This window comes from Babylonia areolata, chromosome 10 (assembly GCF_041734735.1).
Source record: "Babylonia areolata isolate BAREFJ2019XMU chromosome 10, ASM4173473v1, whole genome shotgun sequence".
NCBI classification, from domain to species: Eukaryota; Metazoa; Mollusca; class Gastropoda; order Neogastropoda; family Buccinidae; genus Babylonia; species Babylonia areolata.
The window spans coordinates 12917653-12937789 of NC_134885.1; the positions used below are offsets into that span (position 1 = coordinate 12917653).

Sequence of the window (20137 nt, forward strand, 5' to 3'; positions counted from 1 at the left end):
CAGACAGGAGAGTAGAAGGAGGGCGTGGGGTGGAGTAGCACCTAGGAGTGGATATGCAGGGCAGTGGGTGGAGGGGTGGGAAACATAGGGGAAGGTCAAATAGGACAAGGGGGGGACAAAGGGTAAGAGTAGGACAGTGGGAAGATGGTAGAAGGGAGAGTAGGGTGGGGGGGGAGTAGGACAGTGGGGGGAGTAGGACAGTGGTGAGAGGGTGGAAGGGGGGGTAGAGTAGGGGAGGGATGGTTGGGGGAAGGGAGAGTAGGGGGGGGAGTAGTGGGGGAAGGGAGAGTAGGGGGGGATGGTGAAGGGATGGTGGAGGGATGGTGGAAGTGAGAGCAGGGGGGGATGGTGGAAGGGGGGGGAGTAGGGGGATGTTGGAAGGGAGAGTAGTGGAGGGATGGTGAAAGGGAGAGTAAGGGGGGGGGGGGACGTTGGAAGAGGGGGGAGTAGTGGGGGGATGGTGGGGATGGTGGAAGGGTGGGAGTAGGGGGAGATGGTGGGAGGGAGAGTAGTGGGGGGATGGTGGGAGGGAGAGTAAGGCACACCTAGAGAGTGATGTAGATATATGTTTATTATTTATCCCTCCACCGTCCCTCCACCGTCCCCCCCCCCTACTCTCCCATCCCTCCACCATCCACCCCCCTCCACCATCCACCCCCCTTCCACCATCCCTCCACCATGGTGGAAAGGAAGAGTAGGGCACACCTAGAGAGGGATGTAGATATAGATAAATGTTTATTATTTATCCCTACACAGTCCCCCCCCCCCCCTACTCTCCCTTCCACCATCCCTCCACCGTCCCCCCACACTCCCCCCTTCCACCCCCACTCTCCCTTCCCCCAACCATCCCCCAGCTACTCTCCCTTCCACCATCCCTCCGTCTCCCCACTGTCCTACTCCCCCTCCCTTCCACCATCTTCCCACTGCCGTACTCTTACCCTTTGTCCCCCCCGTTCCACCATCCCTCCACCTTCCCCCCCCTACTCTCCCTTCCCCCATCCCTCCACCATCCCCTCCTACTACCCCCCCCTTCCACCATCCCCTCCGCTCTCCCTTCCCCCATCCCTCCTTCCCCCATCCCTCCACCCCCCAACCCTCTCTTCCACCATCTTCCCACTGTCCTACTCTTACCCTTTGACCTTCCCCTATGTTTCCCACCCCTCCACCCACGGCCCTGCATCTCCACCCCTAGGTGCTACTCCACACGAAACCCTCCGTCTACTGTCCTGTCTGACGTAGCAGACACTTTAAAAAAAAAAAAAAAAAAAAAAACCCGGAAGAAAGACCACACATTTTCCTCTAAAGAACAGAGGAGTAGAGTTATTGGGTGTGATCCCCGCAGAGATCGCCTAACTCAAAGCTAGTTTTTGCAGACATTTTCCTGCTACAATGCCACCCAACCAAACTAAAATGTCAAACTGTGGAGGGATGGTGGAAGGGAGAGTAGGGGGGATGATGGAAGGGAGAGTAGGGTGGACTGTGGAGGGATAAATAATAAACATATATCTATATCACTCTAGGTGTGCCTTACTCTCCCTTCCCCCCACCATCCCCCCCTTCCACCATCCCATCACCCCACTACTCTCCCCCCTTCCCTCCACCTTCCCCCCCACTACTCTCCCTTCCCCCATCCCCCACTACTCTCCCTTCCCCCATCCCCCCCAATTCCCCCCCCTTCCACCATCCCCCCCTACTCTCCCTTCCACCATCCCTCCCTCTCACCACTGTCCTACTCCCCCCACTATCCTACTCTCCCTTCCACCATCTTCCCACTGTCCTACTCTTAGCCTTTGTCACCCCCTTGTCCTATTTGACCTTCCCCTATGTTTCCCACCCCCCCCACTGCCCTGCATCTCCACTCCTAGGTGCTACTCCACCCCACGCCCTCCTTCTACTCTCCTGTCTGACCTAGAAGACACTCTTCACCCCCCCCAAAAAAAAAAAACGGAAGAAAGACCACACATTTTCCTCCAAAGAACAGAGGAGTAGAGTTATTGGGTGTGATCCCCGCAGAGATCGCCTAACTCAAAGCTAGTTTTTGCAGACATTTTCCCGCTACAATGCCACCCAACCAAACTAAAATGCCCATAATGTCCTGGTGTATCCACTTTAGCAATTTGTAGCGTATTTCATATTTCAATTCTTTTCATTTCCCGAGATTTTACTGCCTTACCAATGATACTAAAGCCCTATATTCATTTCATGCAATGTTCTTGCATAATTTGATACGGCATGATTACCATATTTTCTTGTTTTTTTGGTTTTTTTACCCTTTTACAAAAGCAAATCTTACATGATTATCTTACAAACACAAGACGTTGCATGTCAAAGAGATAAGGTGTGATACATCACTAAAATTACTCCGCTGCTCTCAGCTTGTATACTCATTAGCAAACAATGCTTTAACATCGTGTCAAACTGCATGTGAATCGGAAAAATCAAATGATTATGTCGTTTGGGTAAAAAAGCCAGTGGGTTTAGTTGGAAATTACTGCCCTTTGATTAATAGAGGGAACATCCACCTTCACTATTCAACAATCGACTGAGTCATATCCGTCCATCACCATCCCACCTTCCTGTCTTTCTCTGTCTTATCAATCATCAACATCAAAATATAATCTGCTCAGTCTTTAGGATAGCGTCTTATCCTGCACAGAATTGAACACATCTAATCATCAGTGGCTTAAAAAGACGTACACACATAAATAAACAAATATAAATCTATCTCCATGCCTCCCTCACCCCTCTCTTGGTGTGTGTGTTTTATCTTCAGTTTAACGTCTATTCACTATAAGTGTTTTTAGACGGCGTGTGTGTGTGTGTGTGTGTGTGTGTGTGTGTGTGTGTGTCGAGGGAGAGGGAGGTATTTATTTGGTGCACGCAGGTGCGCGCACGTGTGTGTGTGTGGAAGTCACTTATTATTCAATCCAGTGCATGACAGGACTTTATCCTTAAGACTGAACAGATTACACTTTGATCATGATGAAGAATTAGACAGAGACAGGAAGGTGGCGGGGAGAGGGACAGAAATAACTCAGTTGTCGAATATTGGCAGTAAGGGGAGTGAAGGTGGATGTTCCCTCTGTTAGGCAAAGGGCAGTAATTTCCGACGAAATAATTAGTTGAGTTTTTTTTCCCCCCATAACGACATAATCCTTTGATTTCTCCGCTTTACATGCAGTTTAACACAAATCAAAAGCATTGTTTGCTAATCAGTATACACGCTGAGAGCAATTGAGTAACTTTACTGATGCATCACACCTTATCTTTTTGTCATGTAACGTCTCATATAATTTTATAAATTCTTGATGAAGGTGGACGTTCCCTCTGTTAATCAAAGGGCAGTAATTTCCAACTAAACCCATTGGCTTTTGTACCCAAACAACAATCATTTGATTTCTCCGCTTCACATGCAGTTTGACACGATGGTAAAGCATTGTTTGCTAATGAGTATACACGCTGAGAGCAGCGGAGTAATTTTAGTGATGTATCACACCTTATCTTTTTGTCATGCAACGTCTTGTGTTTGTAAGATAATCATGTAAGATTTGCTTTTGTAAAAGGGTAAAAAAACCAAGAAATCAAGAAAATATGGTAATCATGCCATATCAAATTATGCAAGAAGATTGTATGAAATGAATATAGGGCTTTAGTATCATTGGTAAGGCAGTAAAATCTCGGGAAATGAAAAGAATTGAAATATGAAATACGCTACAAATTGCTAAAGTGGATACACCAGGACATTATGGGCATTTTAGTTTGGTTGGGTGGCATTGTAGCAGGAAAATGTCTGCAAAAACTAGCTTTGAGTTAGGCGATCTCTGCGGGGATCACACCCAATAACTCTACTCCTCTGTTCTTTAGAGGAAAATGTGTGGTCTTTCTTCCGTTTTTTTTTTTTGTTTTGTTTTTTTGAAAAGTGTCTGCTAGGTCAGACAGGAGAGTAGAAGGAGGGCGTGGGGTGGAGTAGCACCTAGGGGTGGAGATGCAGGGCCGTGGGGGGAGGGGTGGGAAACATAGGGGAAGGTCAAATAGGACAAGGGGGGACAAAGGGTAAGAGTAGGACAGTGGGAAGATAGTGGAAGGGAGAGTAGGGTGGTGGGGGGAAGGGGGGAGAGTAGGGGGGGATTGTGGAAGGGGGGGTACAAAGGGTAAGAGTAGGGCAGTGGGAAGATGGTGGAAGGGAGTGTGGGGGGGAGTAGGACAGTGGGGAGACGGAGGGATGGTGGAAGGGAGAGTAGGGGGGGGGATGGAGAGTAGGGGGGGATGGTGGGGGAAGGGAGAGTAGTGGGGGACGAGAGTAGTGGGGGACGGTGTAGGGATGAATAATAAACATATATCTACATCACTCTCCAGGTGTTCCCTACTCTTCCTTTCCACCATGGTGGAGGGATGGTGGAAGGGGGGTGGTGGTGGAGGGATGGGGGAAGGGAGAGTAGGGGCGGGATGGTGGAAGGGGGGGAGTAGGGGGGGAGGGATGGTGGAAGGGAGAGTAGTGGGGGGGGGAGTAGGGGGAGATGGTGGAAGGGAGAGTATGGGGGGGACAGTGGAGGGATAAATAATAAACATATATCTATATCTACATCACTCTCTAGGTGTGCCCTACTCTCCCTTCCACCATCCCCCCCCTACTCTCCCTTCCACCATCCCCCCCATACTCTCCCCCCTTCCACCATCCCATCACCGTCCCCCCCCTACTCTCCCTTCCACCATCCCTCCACTACTCTCCCTTCCACCATCCCCCTACTCCCCCCCTTCCACCATCCCTCCACCGTCCCCCCCCTACCATCCCCCCTTCCACCATCCCTCCACCGTCCCCCCCCCTGCTCTCCCTTCCACAATCACTCCACTGTCCCTCCACCGTCTCCTCCCCTACTCTCACTACAACCATCCCTCCACCATCCCCCCCCTACTCTCCCACCTTCCCTCCACCATCCCCCCCCCTACTCTCCCTTCCCCCGTTCCACCATCCCTCCACCGTCCCCCCCCCTAATCTCCCTTCCCCCATCCCTCCACCATCCCCCCCTACTCTCCCTTCCACCATCCCTCCACCATCCCTCCCCTACTCTCTAGAGGCAGGAGTAGGGGGGGATGGTGGAAGGGAGAGTAGGGGGGGGGATGGTGGAGGGAAGGTGGGAGAGTAGGGGGGGGGGGGTAGGGATGGTGGAAGGGAGAGTAGGGGAGGGGACGGTGGAGGGATGGGGGGAGGGATGGTGGGAGTAGGGGGGACGGTGGAGGGATGGTGGAAGGGAGAGCAGGGGGGGACGGTGGAGGGATGGTGGAAGGGGGGGGGGAGTAGGGGGGGATGGTGGAAGGGAGAGTAGTGGAGGGATGGTGGAAGGGAGAGTAGTGGAGGGATGGTGGATGGATGGTGGAAGGGAGAGTAGGGCACACCTAGAGAGTGATGTAGATATATTTTTATCATGTATCCCTCCACTGTTCCCCCTTAGGGAGTGGTTGGTGGAGGGATGGTGGAAGAGGCAGGAGTAGGGGGGGATGGTGGAAGGGAGAGTAGGGGGGGGGAAGGTGGAGGGAAGGTGGGAGAGTAGGGGAGGGGACGGTGGAGGGATGGGGGGTGGGATGGTGGAAGGGAGAGCAGGGGGGGGGAATGGGGGAGAGTAGGGGGGGAATGGTGGAGGGATGGTGGAAGGGGGGGAGTAGGGGGGGGATGGTGGAAGGGAGAGTAGTGGAGGGATGGTGGAAGGGAGGGAGTAGGGGGGGGATGGTGGAGGGATGGTGGAAGGGAGAGTAGGGCACACCTAGAGAGTGATGTAGATATATGTTTATCATTTATCCCTCCACCGTCCCCCCCCCCTACTCTCCCTTCAGCCATCCCCCTCCTTCCACCATCCCTGCACCGTCCCCCCCTACTCTCCCTTCCCCCATCCCTCCCCCCCTTACACCATCCCTCCACCGTCCCCCCCCTTACTCCACCATCCACCCCCTACTCTCCCTTCCCACATCCCTCCACCATCCCGCACTACTCCCCCCCCTACTCTCCCTTCCACCATCTTCCCACTGTCCTACTCTTACCCTTTGTCCCCACCCACCTCCACCATCCCCCCCATACTCTCCCTTCCCCCATCCCTCCACCATACCCCCCTACTCTCCCTTCACTCCCCCCCCTTCCACCATCCCCCATCCCTCCACCGTCCCCCTCTACTCTCCCTTCTCTCCACCATCCCCCCCACTACTCTCCCTTCCAGCATCCCTCCTCCCCCCCACCCTACTCTCCCTTCAACCATCTTCCCACTGTCCCCCCCTTGTCCTATTTGACCTTCCCCTATGTTTCCCACCCCTCCCCCCACGGCCCTGCATCTCCACCCCTAGGTGCTACTCCACCCCACGCCCTCCTTCTACTCTCCTGTCTGACCTAGCAGACACTTTTCACACAAAAAAAAACACACACACAAAAAAAAAAAAAAAAAAAAACGGAAGAAAGACGACACATTTTCCTCAAAAGAACAGCGGAGTAGAGTTATTGGGTGTGATCCCCGCAGAGATCGCCTAACTCAAAGCTAGTTTTTGCAGATATTTCCTGCTACAATGCCACCCAACCAAACTAAAATGCTCATAATGTCCTGGTGTATCCACTTTAGCAATTTGTAGCGTATTTCATATTTCAATTCTTTTCATTTTCCGAGATTTTACTGCCTTACCAATGATACTAAAGCGCTATATTCATTTCATACAATCTTCTTGCATAATTTGATACGGCATGATTACCATATTTTCTTGGTTTCTTGTTGTTTTTTTTAACCCTTTTACAAAAGCAAATCTTACATGATTATCTTACAAACACAAGACGTTGCATGACAAAAAGATAAGGTGTGATACATCACTAAAATTACTCCGCTGCTCTCAGCGTGTATACTCATTAGCAAACAATGCTTTACCATCGTGGATGGTGGAATGAGAGTATGGGGGGTGGGGGGGTGGAAGGGGGGAGAGTAGGGGGGGATGGTGGGGGGATGGTGGAGGGGAGAGTAGGGGGGGGGACGGTGGAGGGATGTTGGAAGGGGGAGGGATGGTGGAAGGGAGAGTAGGGCACACCTAGAGAGTGATGTAGATATATGTTTATTTGCTCATGGGAAGGAGGCTGATGATACTTGAACAGCATCACAGTTTTGGTCTTTTCATGGACGTGACATTTCACTAAATTATGTCTGAGTAGATTGTTTCTCCTTTTGATCACGTGGAAAATAAATTTTGATACTTGACAATTTATCTGCTTGTTGTTTGATCGGAAAAGTGTCCTTGGAAACATATTTAAACAGTCTTGAAGAAACTCATCTGCAAATCAATGTACATATAACAAACAATAAATGGTATTCAGTTTCAGTTCATCCTGGCAAAAAGGACAGAGAGAGAGGGGGGGAGAGGGAGAGACAGAGAGAGAGAGAGAAAGAAAGAGAGAAATAGAGTGAGATGGATGGATGGATAAACAGGCAGACACATAATTATTGTTGCCGGTAATGTATGGCAGGAGAGACACAACAAAAAATCAACTGCGCCGGCGACACTGCATGCAAACTATAACATATTGCGGCATATTGTCGCCGGGAATCACCCCAACAGTTGCGTAGCTGTTGTGCTGGTGGTGGTGGCCACGGTGTGTTCGTTCGCGCATGCGTGTGTGAGTATGTGTGATTATGCGTGCGAGTATTACAAGGTGTGTTTGTGTGTGAAAGTACTTTGAAGTTGTGTGTGTGTGTGTGTGTGTGTGTGTGTGTGTGTGTGTGTGTAAGTGGGTGCTTGCGTGCGTGCGCGCACGGCGGCGATCGCACCCAGTATTATCTGGCGTTTATAATTATCATTGCTGTCGTGTTATCTCCGCCACTTGGCTGGGTCATAAAACTTACAACTTTTGTGTCTGCTGTGCTCACTGTGTCGATGTGTGCGTGCGTGCGTGCGTGCGTGTGTGTGTGTGTGTGTGTGTGTGTGTGTGTGTGTGTATGCTAGCGCGTGCATTTGAATTATACATGTGAATATGTGTGTGTGTAAGTGGTGGGTATGTATGTGGGGAATGGGTATGTATGAGGGTGGGAGGGGAGGCGTCAGATGGTCCGTGTGTGTGCATTTGTGTGTGCGTTCATGTATGCATGTGTGTATATGTGTGTGTGTGTGTGTGTGTGCGTGTGTGTGTGTATGCGTGTGTGTGTGTGTGTTCTTAAAGGTGGGTCTTTGTCTTATGTGTAACGTCTCTTCCTCGGCCCCTTCACATCTGCATCTGGGGTGGGGCGCTCCAAGATGGGGCCATAAAAAGGCCATAAAAGTGGCCCATAAAAGGTCGGAAGGTTGTTTCAGGCAGCGGGATCAAAGCCTAGCGCGGCGGCTTGGCCAAAGAATGGGGGGCCGAGGGGAAGGGGGTGGGGGGTGGGGGGCAATATATCGAGGTCCAACAATGTCACTGTACGCGCACGCGCCGTGTGTGTGTGTGTGTGTGTGTGTGAAAATAATCAATAAAAACGAAACGAAAAAAAAAAAAATTTTTAATGCAACGAGCAGTAATTGCTACATACAACTGATTAATTGCCTTCTTTATTTTATGTATTACAAATTATGTAACATGAATTATCCGTGCTAAACCTGACAGCGGCAAAACGCTATGTGTGTGTGTGTGTGTGTGTGTGTGTGAAAATAATCAATAAAAACGAAACGAAAAAAAAAATTTAAATGCAACGAGCAGTAATTGCTACATACAACTGATTAATTGCCTTCTTTATTTTATGTATTACAAATTATGTAACATGAATTATCCGTGCTAAACCTGACAGCGGCAAAACGCTATGTGTGTGTGTGTGTGTGTGTGTGTGTGTGTGTGTGTGACGGTGTGAAAACAATCAATAAAAAGAATCGAAAACCGTGAAAAATCCATGCAAACACTGACGCATAACCCCACCCCTCAAAACCATATGCCTTAAATAAATCATACAATTAATTAATATCTTTTTTACCTGTTTATATGTTGCTAATCGCATTATATTATATTGCTTATTAACGCTTAATCATACCGATTCAAATCTTTGATTAGTCAAGTTCGCTTACTGTTATCATTAGCATTTCGTTCTAATGATGTTTTATTGTAATCTCATTTTTTAATCAAAATTTCACCAATTATGATTATCCAACACACACACACACACACACACACACACACACACACACGAACAGTTACCTTCACCAGTAGCCGTCTTTTCCCCCCTATCTTTGTCAAATAACACTTTTGGCTAAAAGACGCTAAACTGAAGAAGAAGACAACAACAACAACAACAACAACAACACACACACACACACACACACACACACACACACACACACACACACGTGTGTGTGTGTGTGTGTGTACGGGGTAGCATTGACACGGGGGAGTATCGACACGGGGGAGTATTGACACGGGGGAGTATCGACACGCTCCCCCTGTGGAGTACTCTAAGAAAGGGCCCGGGGGTACATGGGAAGTTTTACATGGCTCAGTGCGGAAAGCATCTATGATTCTGTACTTGTATGTGTTCGTGACAAAGGTATTTATTCATTTTTTTTTCAGTGTCCAAGAGGGGTTAAGCCCACAACTGTTTACCTTTTTCATCAATGAATTGGCGGCAGTGGAGTTATCCCGGCCGGCAAAGAAGGGGAGACATCAGTCGGGAAAATGATATCTGGCGCAACAGAATTGTTCTTAAGCCCGGCCCCTAGTTCAGGGGAACCCGGCCGGGCCCCACACATCATCAGTCAAAATTGTCACCATTGTGCCATAATCACTCGCCTTGCCAGAGTAACAACAGTGCCAGACTGTGTCGCTATCAAAAGATTGTACAGGATCAGCAGATGAAAAGTTGGAGCAGACCAAGAACGATAATCCAAATCAGATGTGGGCTGAACACACAGACTTTCATGGTTGACCACTCGTGGCTGAACAGCCTTTCCAATCTGCGTATCATATCTTATCAATATGACACGACGCAATCAAATATCACACGAAGTAATCAAAACAAACATCAACACAATATTATAAAGTCAGGGTGGCAAGGTCTGAACGAAAGAGTTGCTTTCTTTTCAAAGTTCTTTACTTCTTTGAGACTGACTGAAAAAACACACACAAAAACACACACAAAAAAAAACACCCAAACTTGAACACATCTTCAACAAAGGTCGAAGATCGTTGAGGTAACAATTACAGTGGTAAATCATTCTCATTAGGACATATTATGAGTATGAAGTGTTCCCAGCTTTAAAAAAAAAAAAAAAAAAAAAAAAAAAAAACCCCAACCTATCACGTGATAACAAACTTTAACAATCCCAGCATTCACTTGTGTATCCGCCTTTCCGCTGACGAATCTAGACAACATGGCACCGGTAGGTACTTGCTTGTCAGAAAGTTGGGGAAAATACGATTATTATTTTGGTTTTGTTGTGTTTGTACCAATAATTTATGCTTTTCTCAAATGCAGATAATAGATATGGTAAGAATAAACGTTGTTCAGCAGTCTTTTAACGGCAAGAAATCGAAATAGGTTTGCCTGCGATTTCGACCGGTACGGTGACGTACACGTGTGACATTTACAGCATGGCCGGTGCTACTCAGAACTGTATGAAAATGACCAGTTCATATTATTAGCGACAGTTGATCCATTTTTCCCGTTCATGAAGCTTTTTTTCCTGTTCACATACCGTGTTCAGTTATCTGCTTTTCTCGTAAAGTACGAGATAATATGAAAACATGACAACCCCGACGACGATTTCTTTCCGCCATATTTGGTTCATGTCCCGTCCGCCCTTTCTACTGCCGTGCTGTCAAAAATGAATATCAATATGCGCCTTTTTGTTTTTGTTTGTTTTTAGTCTATTACAAGCCAATAGTTTATTTCCCTTGCCACTGTCTGCACAGTATTTAAAGTCACAACAGTAATAGTGACAGAATAGTCAACATTATGACTGGTCATTTCGATGGAAGAAGAATCCACAATTTTCCCCTCCGGGCACAAGATGGAATGAGTGTAGTTAACAGTTCACTACCAGTACCACTGTATGAGACATGGACGGTCACTCAGTCGCACGGATTGACAGAGGAGTGGAGGGGGGAAATTGTGGATATAACCAAATAAGACAATCCTGCAAAGGCAGGTGAAAGTCATAGCATCCCATCTTCAAACACATCAAAGTTAATTTGCACAAATGTTATTCTTTTCTTGGCATTGAACCTCCTCACTATCAATCCAACCTCCCACATTGTACACTTCTTTGTAAAGAGCAGAACTGTCTTCCTTTGAACAAAAAATGAACTGAAACTACACCATAAGGCACACTGTGGTAAGATATAATTCTAAACCAAGTGCTAGCTCCATTCATCATTTAGGTTGGTTCTATTCATTTTAGGAACATATTACTGATCAGCCATTTACTTTTTCAGTTTTTGACTTTCCACCAGATCGGTTTGACCACTCCCTCTCACCTGTGCTGCAGACAGTATTGCATGTGTGTGCATGTATACAGCACTCGGGATTGTATGTTTTTATTGTCGGACTCCAGGCTGGTTTATAATCATTACTGAAATTAAATTAGGCTTTGACACTGTTTTTTCTCTATTTAGTATCTATCCATATCTATACCCCGTCTCGCCAGCTCCGTTCTTCCTCTGATACTCGTCTTCTCAGGATACCTCGCGTCAGAAGTAAGACCTATGGACACAGATCATTTTCTTTTCAATCGCCGAAGACATGGAACAAGCTCCCTGATAACCTCAGTCATTCTGATTCCCTCGCATCTTTTAAATCTCATCTCAAAACCCACCTTTTCCCTCAGCAGTAAGTTCAATTGTGGCAGGCCCACTTCCTTTGCGTTAGCTGTGCTTGACTATGTGTGTATACATATGTATGTGTACATAACTACATGCATGTATATGAATGTGTATTGTGTGTGCGTGAGTTTATGTAAGTTTGTGCCTGCCAATGTGTGCGTATGTGTTAGGGCAGCTGTTAGATACACATGTATTGTTAAAATGTATGTATGCAGTGTGTGTGTATGTGTGTAGTCAAATTTTGGTGTGTGTATCACTGTATGTAACATAGATGTAATGTTTTATGTTAACGAAGCGTTTTTGTAAAGCACCTAGAGCAGATTTCTGGATAGTGTGCTATATAAGTATCCATTATTATTATTTCCCATACAGGTCTCTGTTATTTACATCTGTTTGGCTTAAATTTTGTGACTTCCTCCATTCTTCATGTCCAGATCACCTTCTTTCCAGTGCCTGCATATATCTATGACATTCATTGGCATTTAACATGAAAATAAATAAATACAAGACTGACAGGAGTGATGGAGTGCCAGTTAAACATAAGCTTGAATGCTTAACATCACATGTTCATACTCTGAATCTGCTTTCTCTGCCCTTTCACAAACATGTGCATGTTTTTTGTATCTCAAACTGAAAGAGCTTCATGTTAGCTGTCAGCAAAATTTGTGATGAAAGAAAAAAAGCACAAAAAACTCCATCTGTTGTAAAACATATTTCACCTACAGCTCATGATGCATACGGCTATAGAACATTAGAAGTCAGACAAAATGATTTAACAGGACAAAGGTAAGGTGTAAAAGTTGGCTAGAAGCTCCTCCGGAAAAAAACAACCTGAGCAGCATTTCATGTGTTGAACAATTCTTTTTCATCAGAAGTGTTTTTGGTTTTTTTCAGAATATTTGTATCAGATTGTATGGTAATTAACAGCCCCATTGTGTCCCTAAGTTTTTTTGTTTTGTTTTTTAAATACCAATTGCATTTAAAATTTTCATACTTTTGCTGGATAAATCTGTTTCAAAACAGCAGATCTTAGTTTATGATGTGACTGCTATAACAAAAAAAAAGTAATGGTTTTTAAAAGGAAAAAAATAACAGCAAAACACCCATAGTGCCAGAATGATCAAGGAATTGTTTGTGGGCCGTTAGCAGATACAAAATTAAATCATGGCATACTGTTACCTCCTCTCTTTTTTTTTTCTTTTTTTTTCCAGACAAAAGCGACCAAGCGCCCAGGCAAGCCGCAGTCTGGGAAGGGCAAGAAAAAGAAGAGCACCCTCCGATTCATGATAGATTGTACCCACCCTGTTGAGGATGGCATCATGGATGTGGCCAACTTTGTACGTATTTTTAATTCATATTTGAAATTTTTTTTTTTTTTCAAGTCATTCTATTTTATTTGTCCAAGTGTCATAAATTTATGAATTTCTTTTACATTTTAAATTGAAAAAAAAAAAAAAAATTAACATACATTTGCACTTTAAGTCCAATGGGCACAGAAGAATTTAGAAAGTATATTGGTCAGTTTGGTAATTACATTTTAGAAATTAAACTAAAATTTTATTTTTTACCCATTTACTAGTTTTGGCGCTCAGTTGTTTTTGAACATTCCTCCAAAAGCTTCCAACCTGCTTGTAATAAATTTCCGAACATTTTCTAACAGAATGGTTGTGAACTAGGGTCCTCTTCCCTAGTTCGATTAGGGTCACCTTCCCTAATCAGGTGTGTGGCCACGCCATACCTGTGTGTTGACAGGAAAAGTACCTGCATGAGCGCATCAAGGTGGAGGGCAAGACCAACAACTTTGGCAGTGTTGTCGCTCTCGAGCGCAACAAGAACAAGATCACCCTCACTTCAGAGATTCCTTTCTCAAAGAGGTGGGCTCATTTCTTTGGTGTGCTGGTATTGACCGGGCATTACTATTTATGTCCACTGTTTAGTTTGTATTATTCTGTCTTTTCACATGCTTTTTTTTTTCTCTCCTAAGTTATTAAAAGTTGGTGTTATATATATATATATATATATATATATATACACACACACATACTGCACAGTCCCAGATTCCTGTGAATTTGCATACTTTGGGGGAATTTCATCATTGAGATGGGCTTGTGGGAAGGGGGGTTGGAGGTGCAAGACAGACACGCAGCACTCACTTGGTGCACTGAAAAAGAACCTATGGTAACGAGAGTGTTGTCCTCTGGCAAAATTATGTAAAAAGAAATCCACACTGATAGGTACACAAATGTGTAAGCATGCACTCAAGGCCTGACAAGCGCGTTGGGTTATGCTGCTGTTGGGTATCTGCTTAGCAGATGTCGTGTAGCATATATGGATTTGTGCGAACACTGTAATGCGTCCTTGAGAAACTGAAGCAAACTATGACTCGGAAGATAGAAACTTTGCTAAGTTGTCAAATGTGCACACCTGTAATGGTGGATATTTCAGCTTTGATGATACTGCTAGTAAACTACCTTAAACTGGTTTCATGCCATATGTATTTTCCACCATCATGGTAGGGTTCCTTGGAGTTGATGCTCCTTGATTTTGAGTATTGTCTTTGAAACCCAGGGAAAGGCTAATTTACAACCAAATATCTGAAAATAAAGTGATCAGCAATTGTAATGGGGTCTGAGAGGGTTTATGTGTGTGGTTTTTTTTTAGGAGAAAGGATAGTGCTTTTTGGGGGGGAGGGGGATGCACCTTGCTAGCTGAGGGAGATAGTCCTGATGAAGCATTTGCATAATTATTTTCTGTCAGTTTTCTTTGTGATGGTGGTGTTCAAGCAATGCTTGAGATTATAAAATGAATTTTATGAAAATAAAAATCCTATAACAAGAAAAGAAAAATCACTTTTACATGTCTATCCAGTGATTTAAACAGTATATTTGTTGAAATACATTGCATGTTGTTTGGGGAAGTTAAGAAATATTTTACCAATATTTGTGAAAAGAAAATATCACAGAAAATGTCATGAGCTGGGACAGTGATAGTATGCTAACTAGAAAGTTATGCAGGTGAACTTTCTGGATCGATTGATCCGGAGTTGACTGGGATGACCAGTATTTGAGTTTATATGCCATTTACTCAGTTGCCTTTTCATGTTGTTGCTGTCACATGTTTGATGCAAAAAGTGAAACATGCAAAATCGTAAGGGCCACCAGGGAAGGAAAGGGATTACGGAATAAAGCACGACCTATCTATGCCCAGCAAGGGAAGAAATCACAGAATGCGTCATAACCAGATATGTGTATAATTGGGTTAACCCCTAGGCTGCCTATATGACAGGATAACTCGTCAGTGCAAGCATGTACGCGCTGCCACAATGACGAGATAACTCATCAAAATATTCTGACTTTCTCCTGGTTTGCATTGAGTTTGTTGACAAAAGTACTGGTAGCTTAAGCTTGGGGAATCTTTCTAGATTCTATTCATAGCTAGAAACCCCACAATGTCATGAGGCAGTCCTTTATTTGAACGTTTTGGTTGGGTTACTGCTGCAGTGTTCTGGCTCCTGTCCTTGCTCGCTCAACAAAATGTCAGGCCGACACCATGCTTAAGACATCGTGGCGAACTAAATCAACCAAGATTGCTTTCTTTAGCTGATGCTTAGAAAGAACTGAAGCGTAAATTTGATGGAGAATACAGTGATGAACATTTACAGGACAATTTGATAGAAAATAAAGGGAGCAATGAAGAGACTGGCCAAGATACGACTATCAGTGAGTGATGCAGACTTAACAGCTGTAGCAGACAACAGAAAGTGACCGAATTATTAGCAGGACACTTGGCCAACGCGGTCTGATGAGAACTGGATGAAGTGACCATGTGTGAGAGGGATGAAGAGGAGGGGGGTGGAGACTGAGGGGGCGTGGCCCCACATCCATATTACCACTTTGAGAAGTCATGACGCATTTGTGTATCTGTCTCTCTTTTTAAAAAATTTTTTTTGTTGTGGTTGTTTTAGTATAATTTGTGTGTGCAGATATTATCCATTTGTCCAGAAAATATATTTCAGTGCAAAGTACCTGACTAATGTTTGTAACGAACAAGTTGAAAATGTGATAAAAAAAACAAAGCACGATTTCAAAACAACAGCATGTCACTGAAAATATATAAAATGGGAGAAAACATGTGTTCTGTTCTTTATTCATTTACCTGTCAAAAAATATATACTTTCATGGATCTTTCTCCAATAACAAAGAGCACAGAATTTTTTTTAAATATATACCTGCTTTTTGTGGAAAAAATCCTGGCAAATAGATTCCACTTAAATCTTATTTTCCTGGCAGCGAAAGGGTTAATGTGGCTGTTTTCTTTTTTTCTCTCTTGCATTTTGTGTTTCCTTCTCTTTATTTTTTTTGTCATGCCCTAACCCTTTTGCTAAAAGGAAAGTAAGATTTAAGTGAATTCTATGGGGGGGGGGGGGGGGGGGTCACAAAAAAAAAGACAAATACACAATGCATTGTGACCTCTCCAAGTCATAATAATAAATATGGATGTGGGGCCAAGCCCCCTTGGTCTCGAGCCCCGTCCTTTTCACCCCCCCTCACACACAGTCACTTCTGCTACAGCTGTAAAGTTGGCATCACTCACTGATAGTCGTATCTTGGCGAGCCTCTTCATTGTTCCCTTTATTTTCTATCAAATCGCCCTACTAAAGTTCATCAGTGTCTACTCCTTTGAATTTACACTTCAATTATTTCTGATCATCAGCTAAAGAAAGTAATCTTGGTAGATTTAGTGCAACCATGATCGCATGTCTTGAGTATGGGGTCCGACATTTTGTTGAGTGAGCGAGGAGAGGAGCTATGCAAATACTGTGGCAGTAATCCAACCAAAACGTTAAAGTAAAGGACTGCCTCATGACATAGATGTGGTTTCAAGCTATAAATAGAATCTAGAAAGATTCCCCTAGCTAAAGCTACCAGTATTTTTGTCAACAAACTCTGTGCAAACCAGGGAAAAGTCGGAGTATTTTGGTGACGAGTTATCTCGTCATTGTGGCAGCGACACGTACATGCTTGCACTGACGAGTTATTTCAATGATATCCAGTCACTTTTACACAAACACACAAAAAACTGGATGTGCAATTTTTAAAGTTCTCTGTAAATGTACTGAATGAACACCTGTATTTCTTCGTTTACTAGCACAGTGGTAGTTGTAACAATAACAGGTTCATTTTGTTGTTTCTGCAGCAGCGCATTGCTTACAGTGCTGTGATGCTTGCAGATACCTCAAGTACCTGACCAAGAAGTATCTGAAGAAGAACAACTTGCGTGACTGGCTGCGTGTTGTGGCCACCACCAAGGAGGCCTTCGAACTGCGCTACTTCCAGATCAACCAGGATGAAGAGGAGGAAGAGGGAGAGGACTAACCTGGCTGGGTGGGAAAAGAGTCCGATGTATTGAAGATTAAAGAGGTGTAACAGTGACACTGGTCTTTTGCGTTTTCTCTTTGATGTTTGTGGATGGTGGTGATGGTAGATAAGGTATGGCGGTACAGATGACTGCACAATCTGTAGATAACAACCATTGTCAGCCAGACTGGAACTGGAAAAAGTTGGCTCATTCTGGACAACTGGTTTTCTCCACCACACATTCAGTTTACTTGTGTTTGAAAAACATTCACGTCACTGTTTCACATTGATAGTATTAACTTTTAAAATTTATTTCACATTCAGTTAGTACAAGTGCAAATTATAGTAGTCTTCATTCCATTTTTCATGATATTAATCTCCATTTCTTAATAAAGATTAAATCCTGTGCAAACGGGATAATGGCAGCAGATTGGCTTCCCTGTGGTCATTGTCTATCATGATCTTTCTCTTTTGAATTGTTTCAATGGTTCCAGCAGCCATAAATCAGTTCCATTGTCACAGCCTTTGTTTGGTTTGAGGTCAAACGAGGCAAAATCAACTTCTATATCAACTAGTACCCTCACACAGCCAAAAACAGCTGTCTTCATCTTAGACATGCTTTTTATTTATTTTTTTTTTTATAGCAAACTTTGAATACTCGTCCATAAGTGTTTTTAATGCGAATAGCTTTAGATTCAAAGCAAAGCTGAAAAAACATCTAGTGGTTTTTGTTTTTTGCATTGCTAAACTTCAGATTTCCCGATTTCTATGCAGCGTTTCCAAGGCCTTGAAAGCATTCATTGGCAAATGTATTTGTGACAGAAAAGAAAACTAGATTTGATTTTCTGATTTTATTCACAGGAAAACTTTGTTATTTTTGAATTGTGTAAAAACAAGATAGAGCTGATATTGATTGAAGTAGCTGCAGAAATGCACAGCATACAAACCAAGGGAGATTATTTCAATATTTGTGATATCCAGTGTTAAGACACAGGTAGTATACATTGCTGTGTTTTCTGTTAGTTATTGTGACAGGTGATCGTGAAGGTCAATGCTTTATAGAGATGTTAGTATTTAATTGATAACTGAACAGGAAAAAATGTACTTCCTATTTCATTGTGCAAAAGAATCATTGATTGAGGTACATGCAGTAGAGCATTTTGTGTGTGTGTGAAGATATATATATATATATTTAATTCACACAATTTTACACATAAACATATTTTTTTTTTTAAGCGAACTGGAAAGAATAGGTAAGTTGTAGATTTTATTTTGATCCATAAGTATTTTTTTTTCATGGAACCCTCTCTCAGAATGTTAATGCAACTGATTTGGAACACGATTTTAAAATGATGTGAAATCGTAATGTTTAACGATGCCAATGTATCTGTTGGGCATTGGCACAGTTTTCATTTGATACATTTTTATGTTTGTGCTAAAAAAAAAAACTGTGAGGGTTTGTCCTTGTCATGTTATCAGTGCTGCCAAGACGTCTTGTTCAGTTAGGGATATTGGGTAAGATCGTGTTAATCACTGAATGACACCATCCATTAACCATCACACAATGATGGGTGATAAACTGATGACCCAAATAAAATGGAAATTTGGTCTTTTTTTGCAGCACCCATTTGTTAGGAAAGACCTGAACAAAACAAACCAGTCACTGTAAATCTTTACACATGAAGAAGAAAACTAACCACGTAGTCACTGGACTCCCCCATTTGTCAAAGATGTATAATGCAAACTGCTCTGGCTGCTTAACAAAACGTGACGAAGTATATATGACTTAACACCAATCTTACATATATACACACCAAACTGCACCTGGCAAACTATACAAACAAGGTGCATACATACATGAAACATACGTTCAAATATATAGGTTTCAGTTTCTCAAGGTGTCACTGCATTCAGACAAATGCACATATGCAACATGTCTGCAAGGCAGATGCTTGACAAGGAACATAACTTGATGCCCTTAGACCTTGAGTGCATGCATATATATTTTTTCGTACTTATCGAGTAGATTTCTTCTACAGAATTTTGCCAGAGGACCAAACTCCCATTGCCATGGGTTCTTTTTCAGTGCGCCAAGTGCCATCTGATTGACTAGATTCTCAGTTGGTTTTCCAGTCAAACGTGGGAGAAAGGGTGAGGACAGGATTCAAACTCAGAACCTCACGGGCCATTTGCAGATGAGCATTTAACCATTCTACCATCTTCCTCCTCAAACATACATGTAAAAATATTTTATACATAACCACCACCCCTCTCCACACGCATTAACGGATGCACATGTGTACACATGAAATACATTGTGGAGCATACCATATACAGGAGTGTTATATATGCTGTTCGGATGGACAAAACCACAACATAACAATGCAGCTGAGAGGAGAAGTGAGTTATGAGTTGGGTTGCATGAGGCGATCTTTGCAGCGCAACGTTTGCTTAACCCTTTCACTGCCAGACTCGCAATTATGCAGCAGCTAGGTGGATGATCCATGTCACTGAAGGGTGACCAGATCATGGGACTGTTTCCGATGAACCTACTGCTCTTTATGTTCAGTGGTAGGATAGGTAATATTTTCTACACATCACAGGGGGAATCGCCAGCTATTCCCAGACACCATGTTTCTGTGTTTGCAGCACAAGGGAATTTTGCACTCTAAATTGACTGGCGGTGAAAGGGTTAAGTTCAGAATGTTCCAACATATGGAATTTATCGTGGATCGAGTAAGGAACATTCACAAAGAAAAGCAAACTTAGAGCCGCTGCTATTTTCGCTCATGCAGTCCACCACAGACCGATTAGCGAACGATAGATGACGTTTATTATTTCAGTATGGAAGAACTCGGCGAAGGATGATTTAACGTAAGTCAGTTAGTTGGGCACAGAGGCTAGATCGAGCGCGTTATTTGGTTTTGATCCATGCGATGCAAGGGAATGAGAATGAGTCGCATTCCATCTCGATCTTGTGTTC

The 20137-nt window shown here is 43.9% G+C and overlaps 1 protein-coding gene across 1 annotated transcript; it reads left to right on the forward strand.

Annotated features, from left to right (window-relative positions):
* Nucleotides 1-10311: 10311 nt before the first annotated feature.
* LOC143286796 (large ribosomal subunit protein eL22-like) lies at nucleotides 10312-17229 on the forward strand. Its single transcript, XM_076594584.1, has 4 exons — nucleotides 10312-10356; nucleotides 13009-13134; nucleotides 13550-13671; nucleotides 17028-17229. The coding sequence occupies exons 1-4, from the start codon at nucleotides 10348-10350 to the stop codon at nucleotides 17170-17172; spliced, it is 402 nt and encodes a 133-aa protein (XP_076450699.1). The 5' UTR covers nucleotides 10312-10347; the 3' UTR covers nucleotides 17173-17229.
* Nucleotides 17230-20137: the final 2908 nt, after the last annotated feature.

What these genes read in the sequence shown, in the direction of transcription:
- LOC143286796 (XM_076594584.1), top strand. An exon ending in TCATGGATGTGGCCAACTTT is followed by an intron (nt 13,135 to 13,549) that starts GTACGTATTTTT and finishes GTGTGTTGACAG; the next exon opens with GAAAAGTACCTGCATGAGCG. An exon ending in GAGATTCCTTTCTCAAAGAG is followed by an intron (nt 13,672 to 17,027) that starts GTGGGCTCATTT and finishes TGATGCTTGCAG; the next exon opens with ATACCTCAAGTACCTGACCA.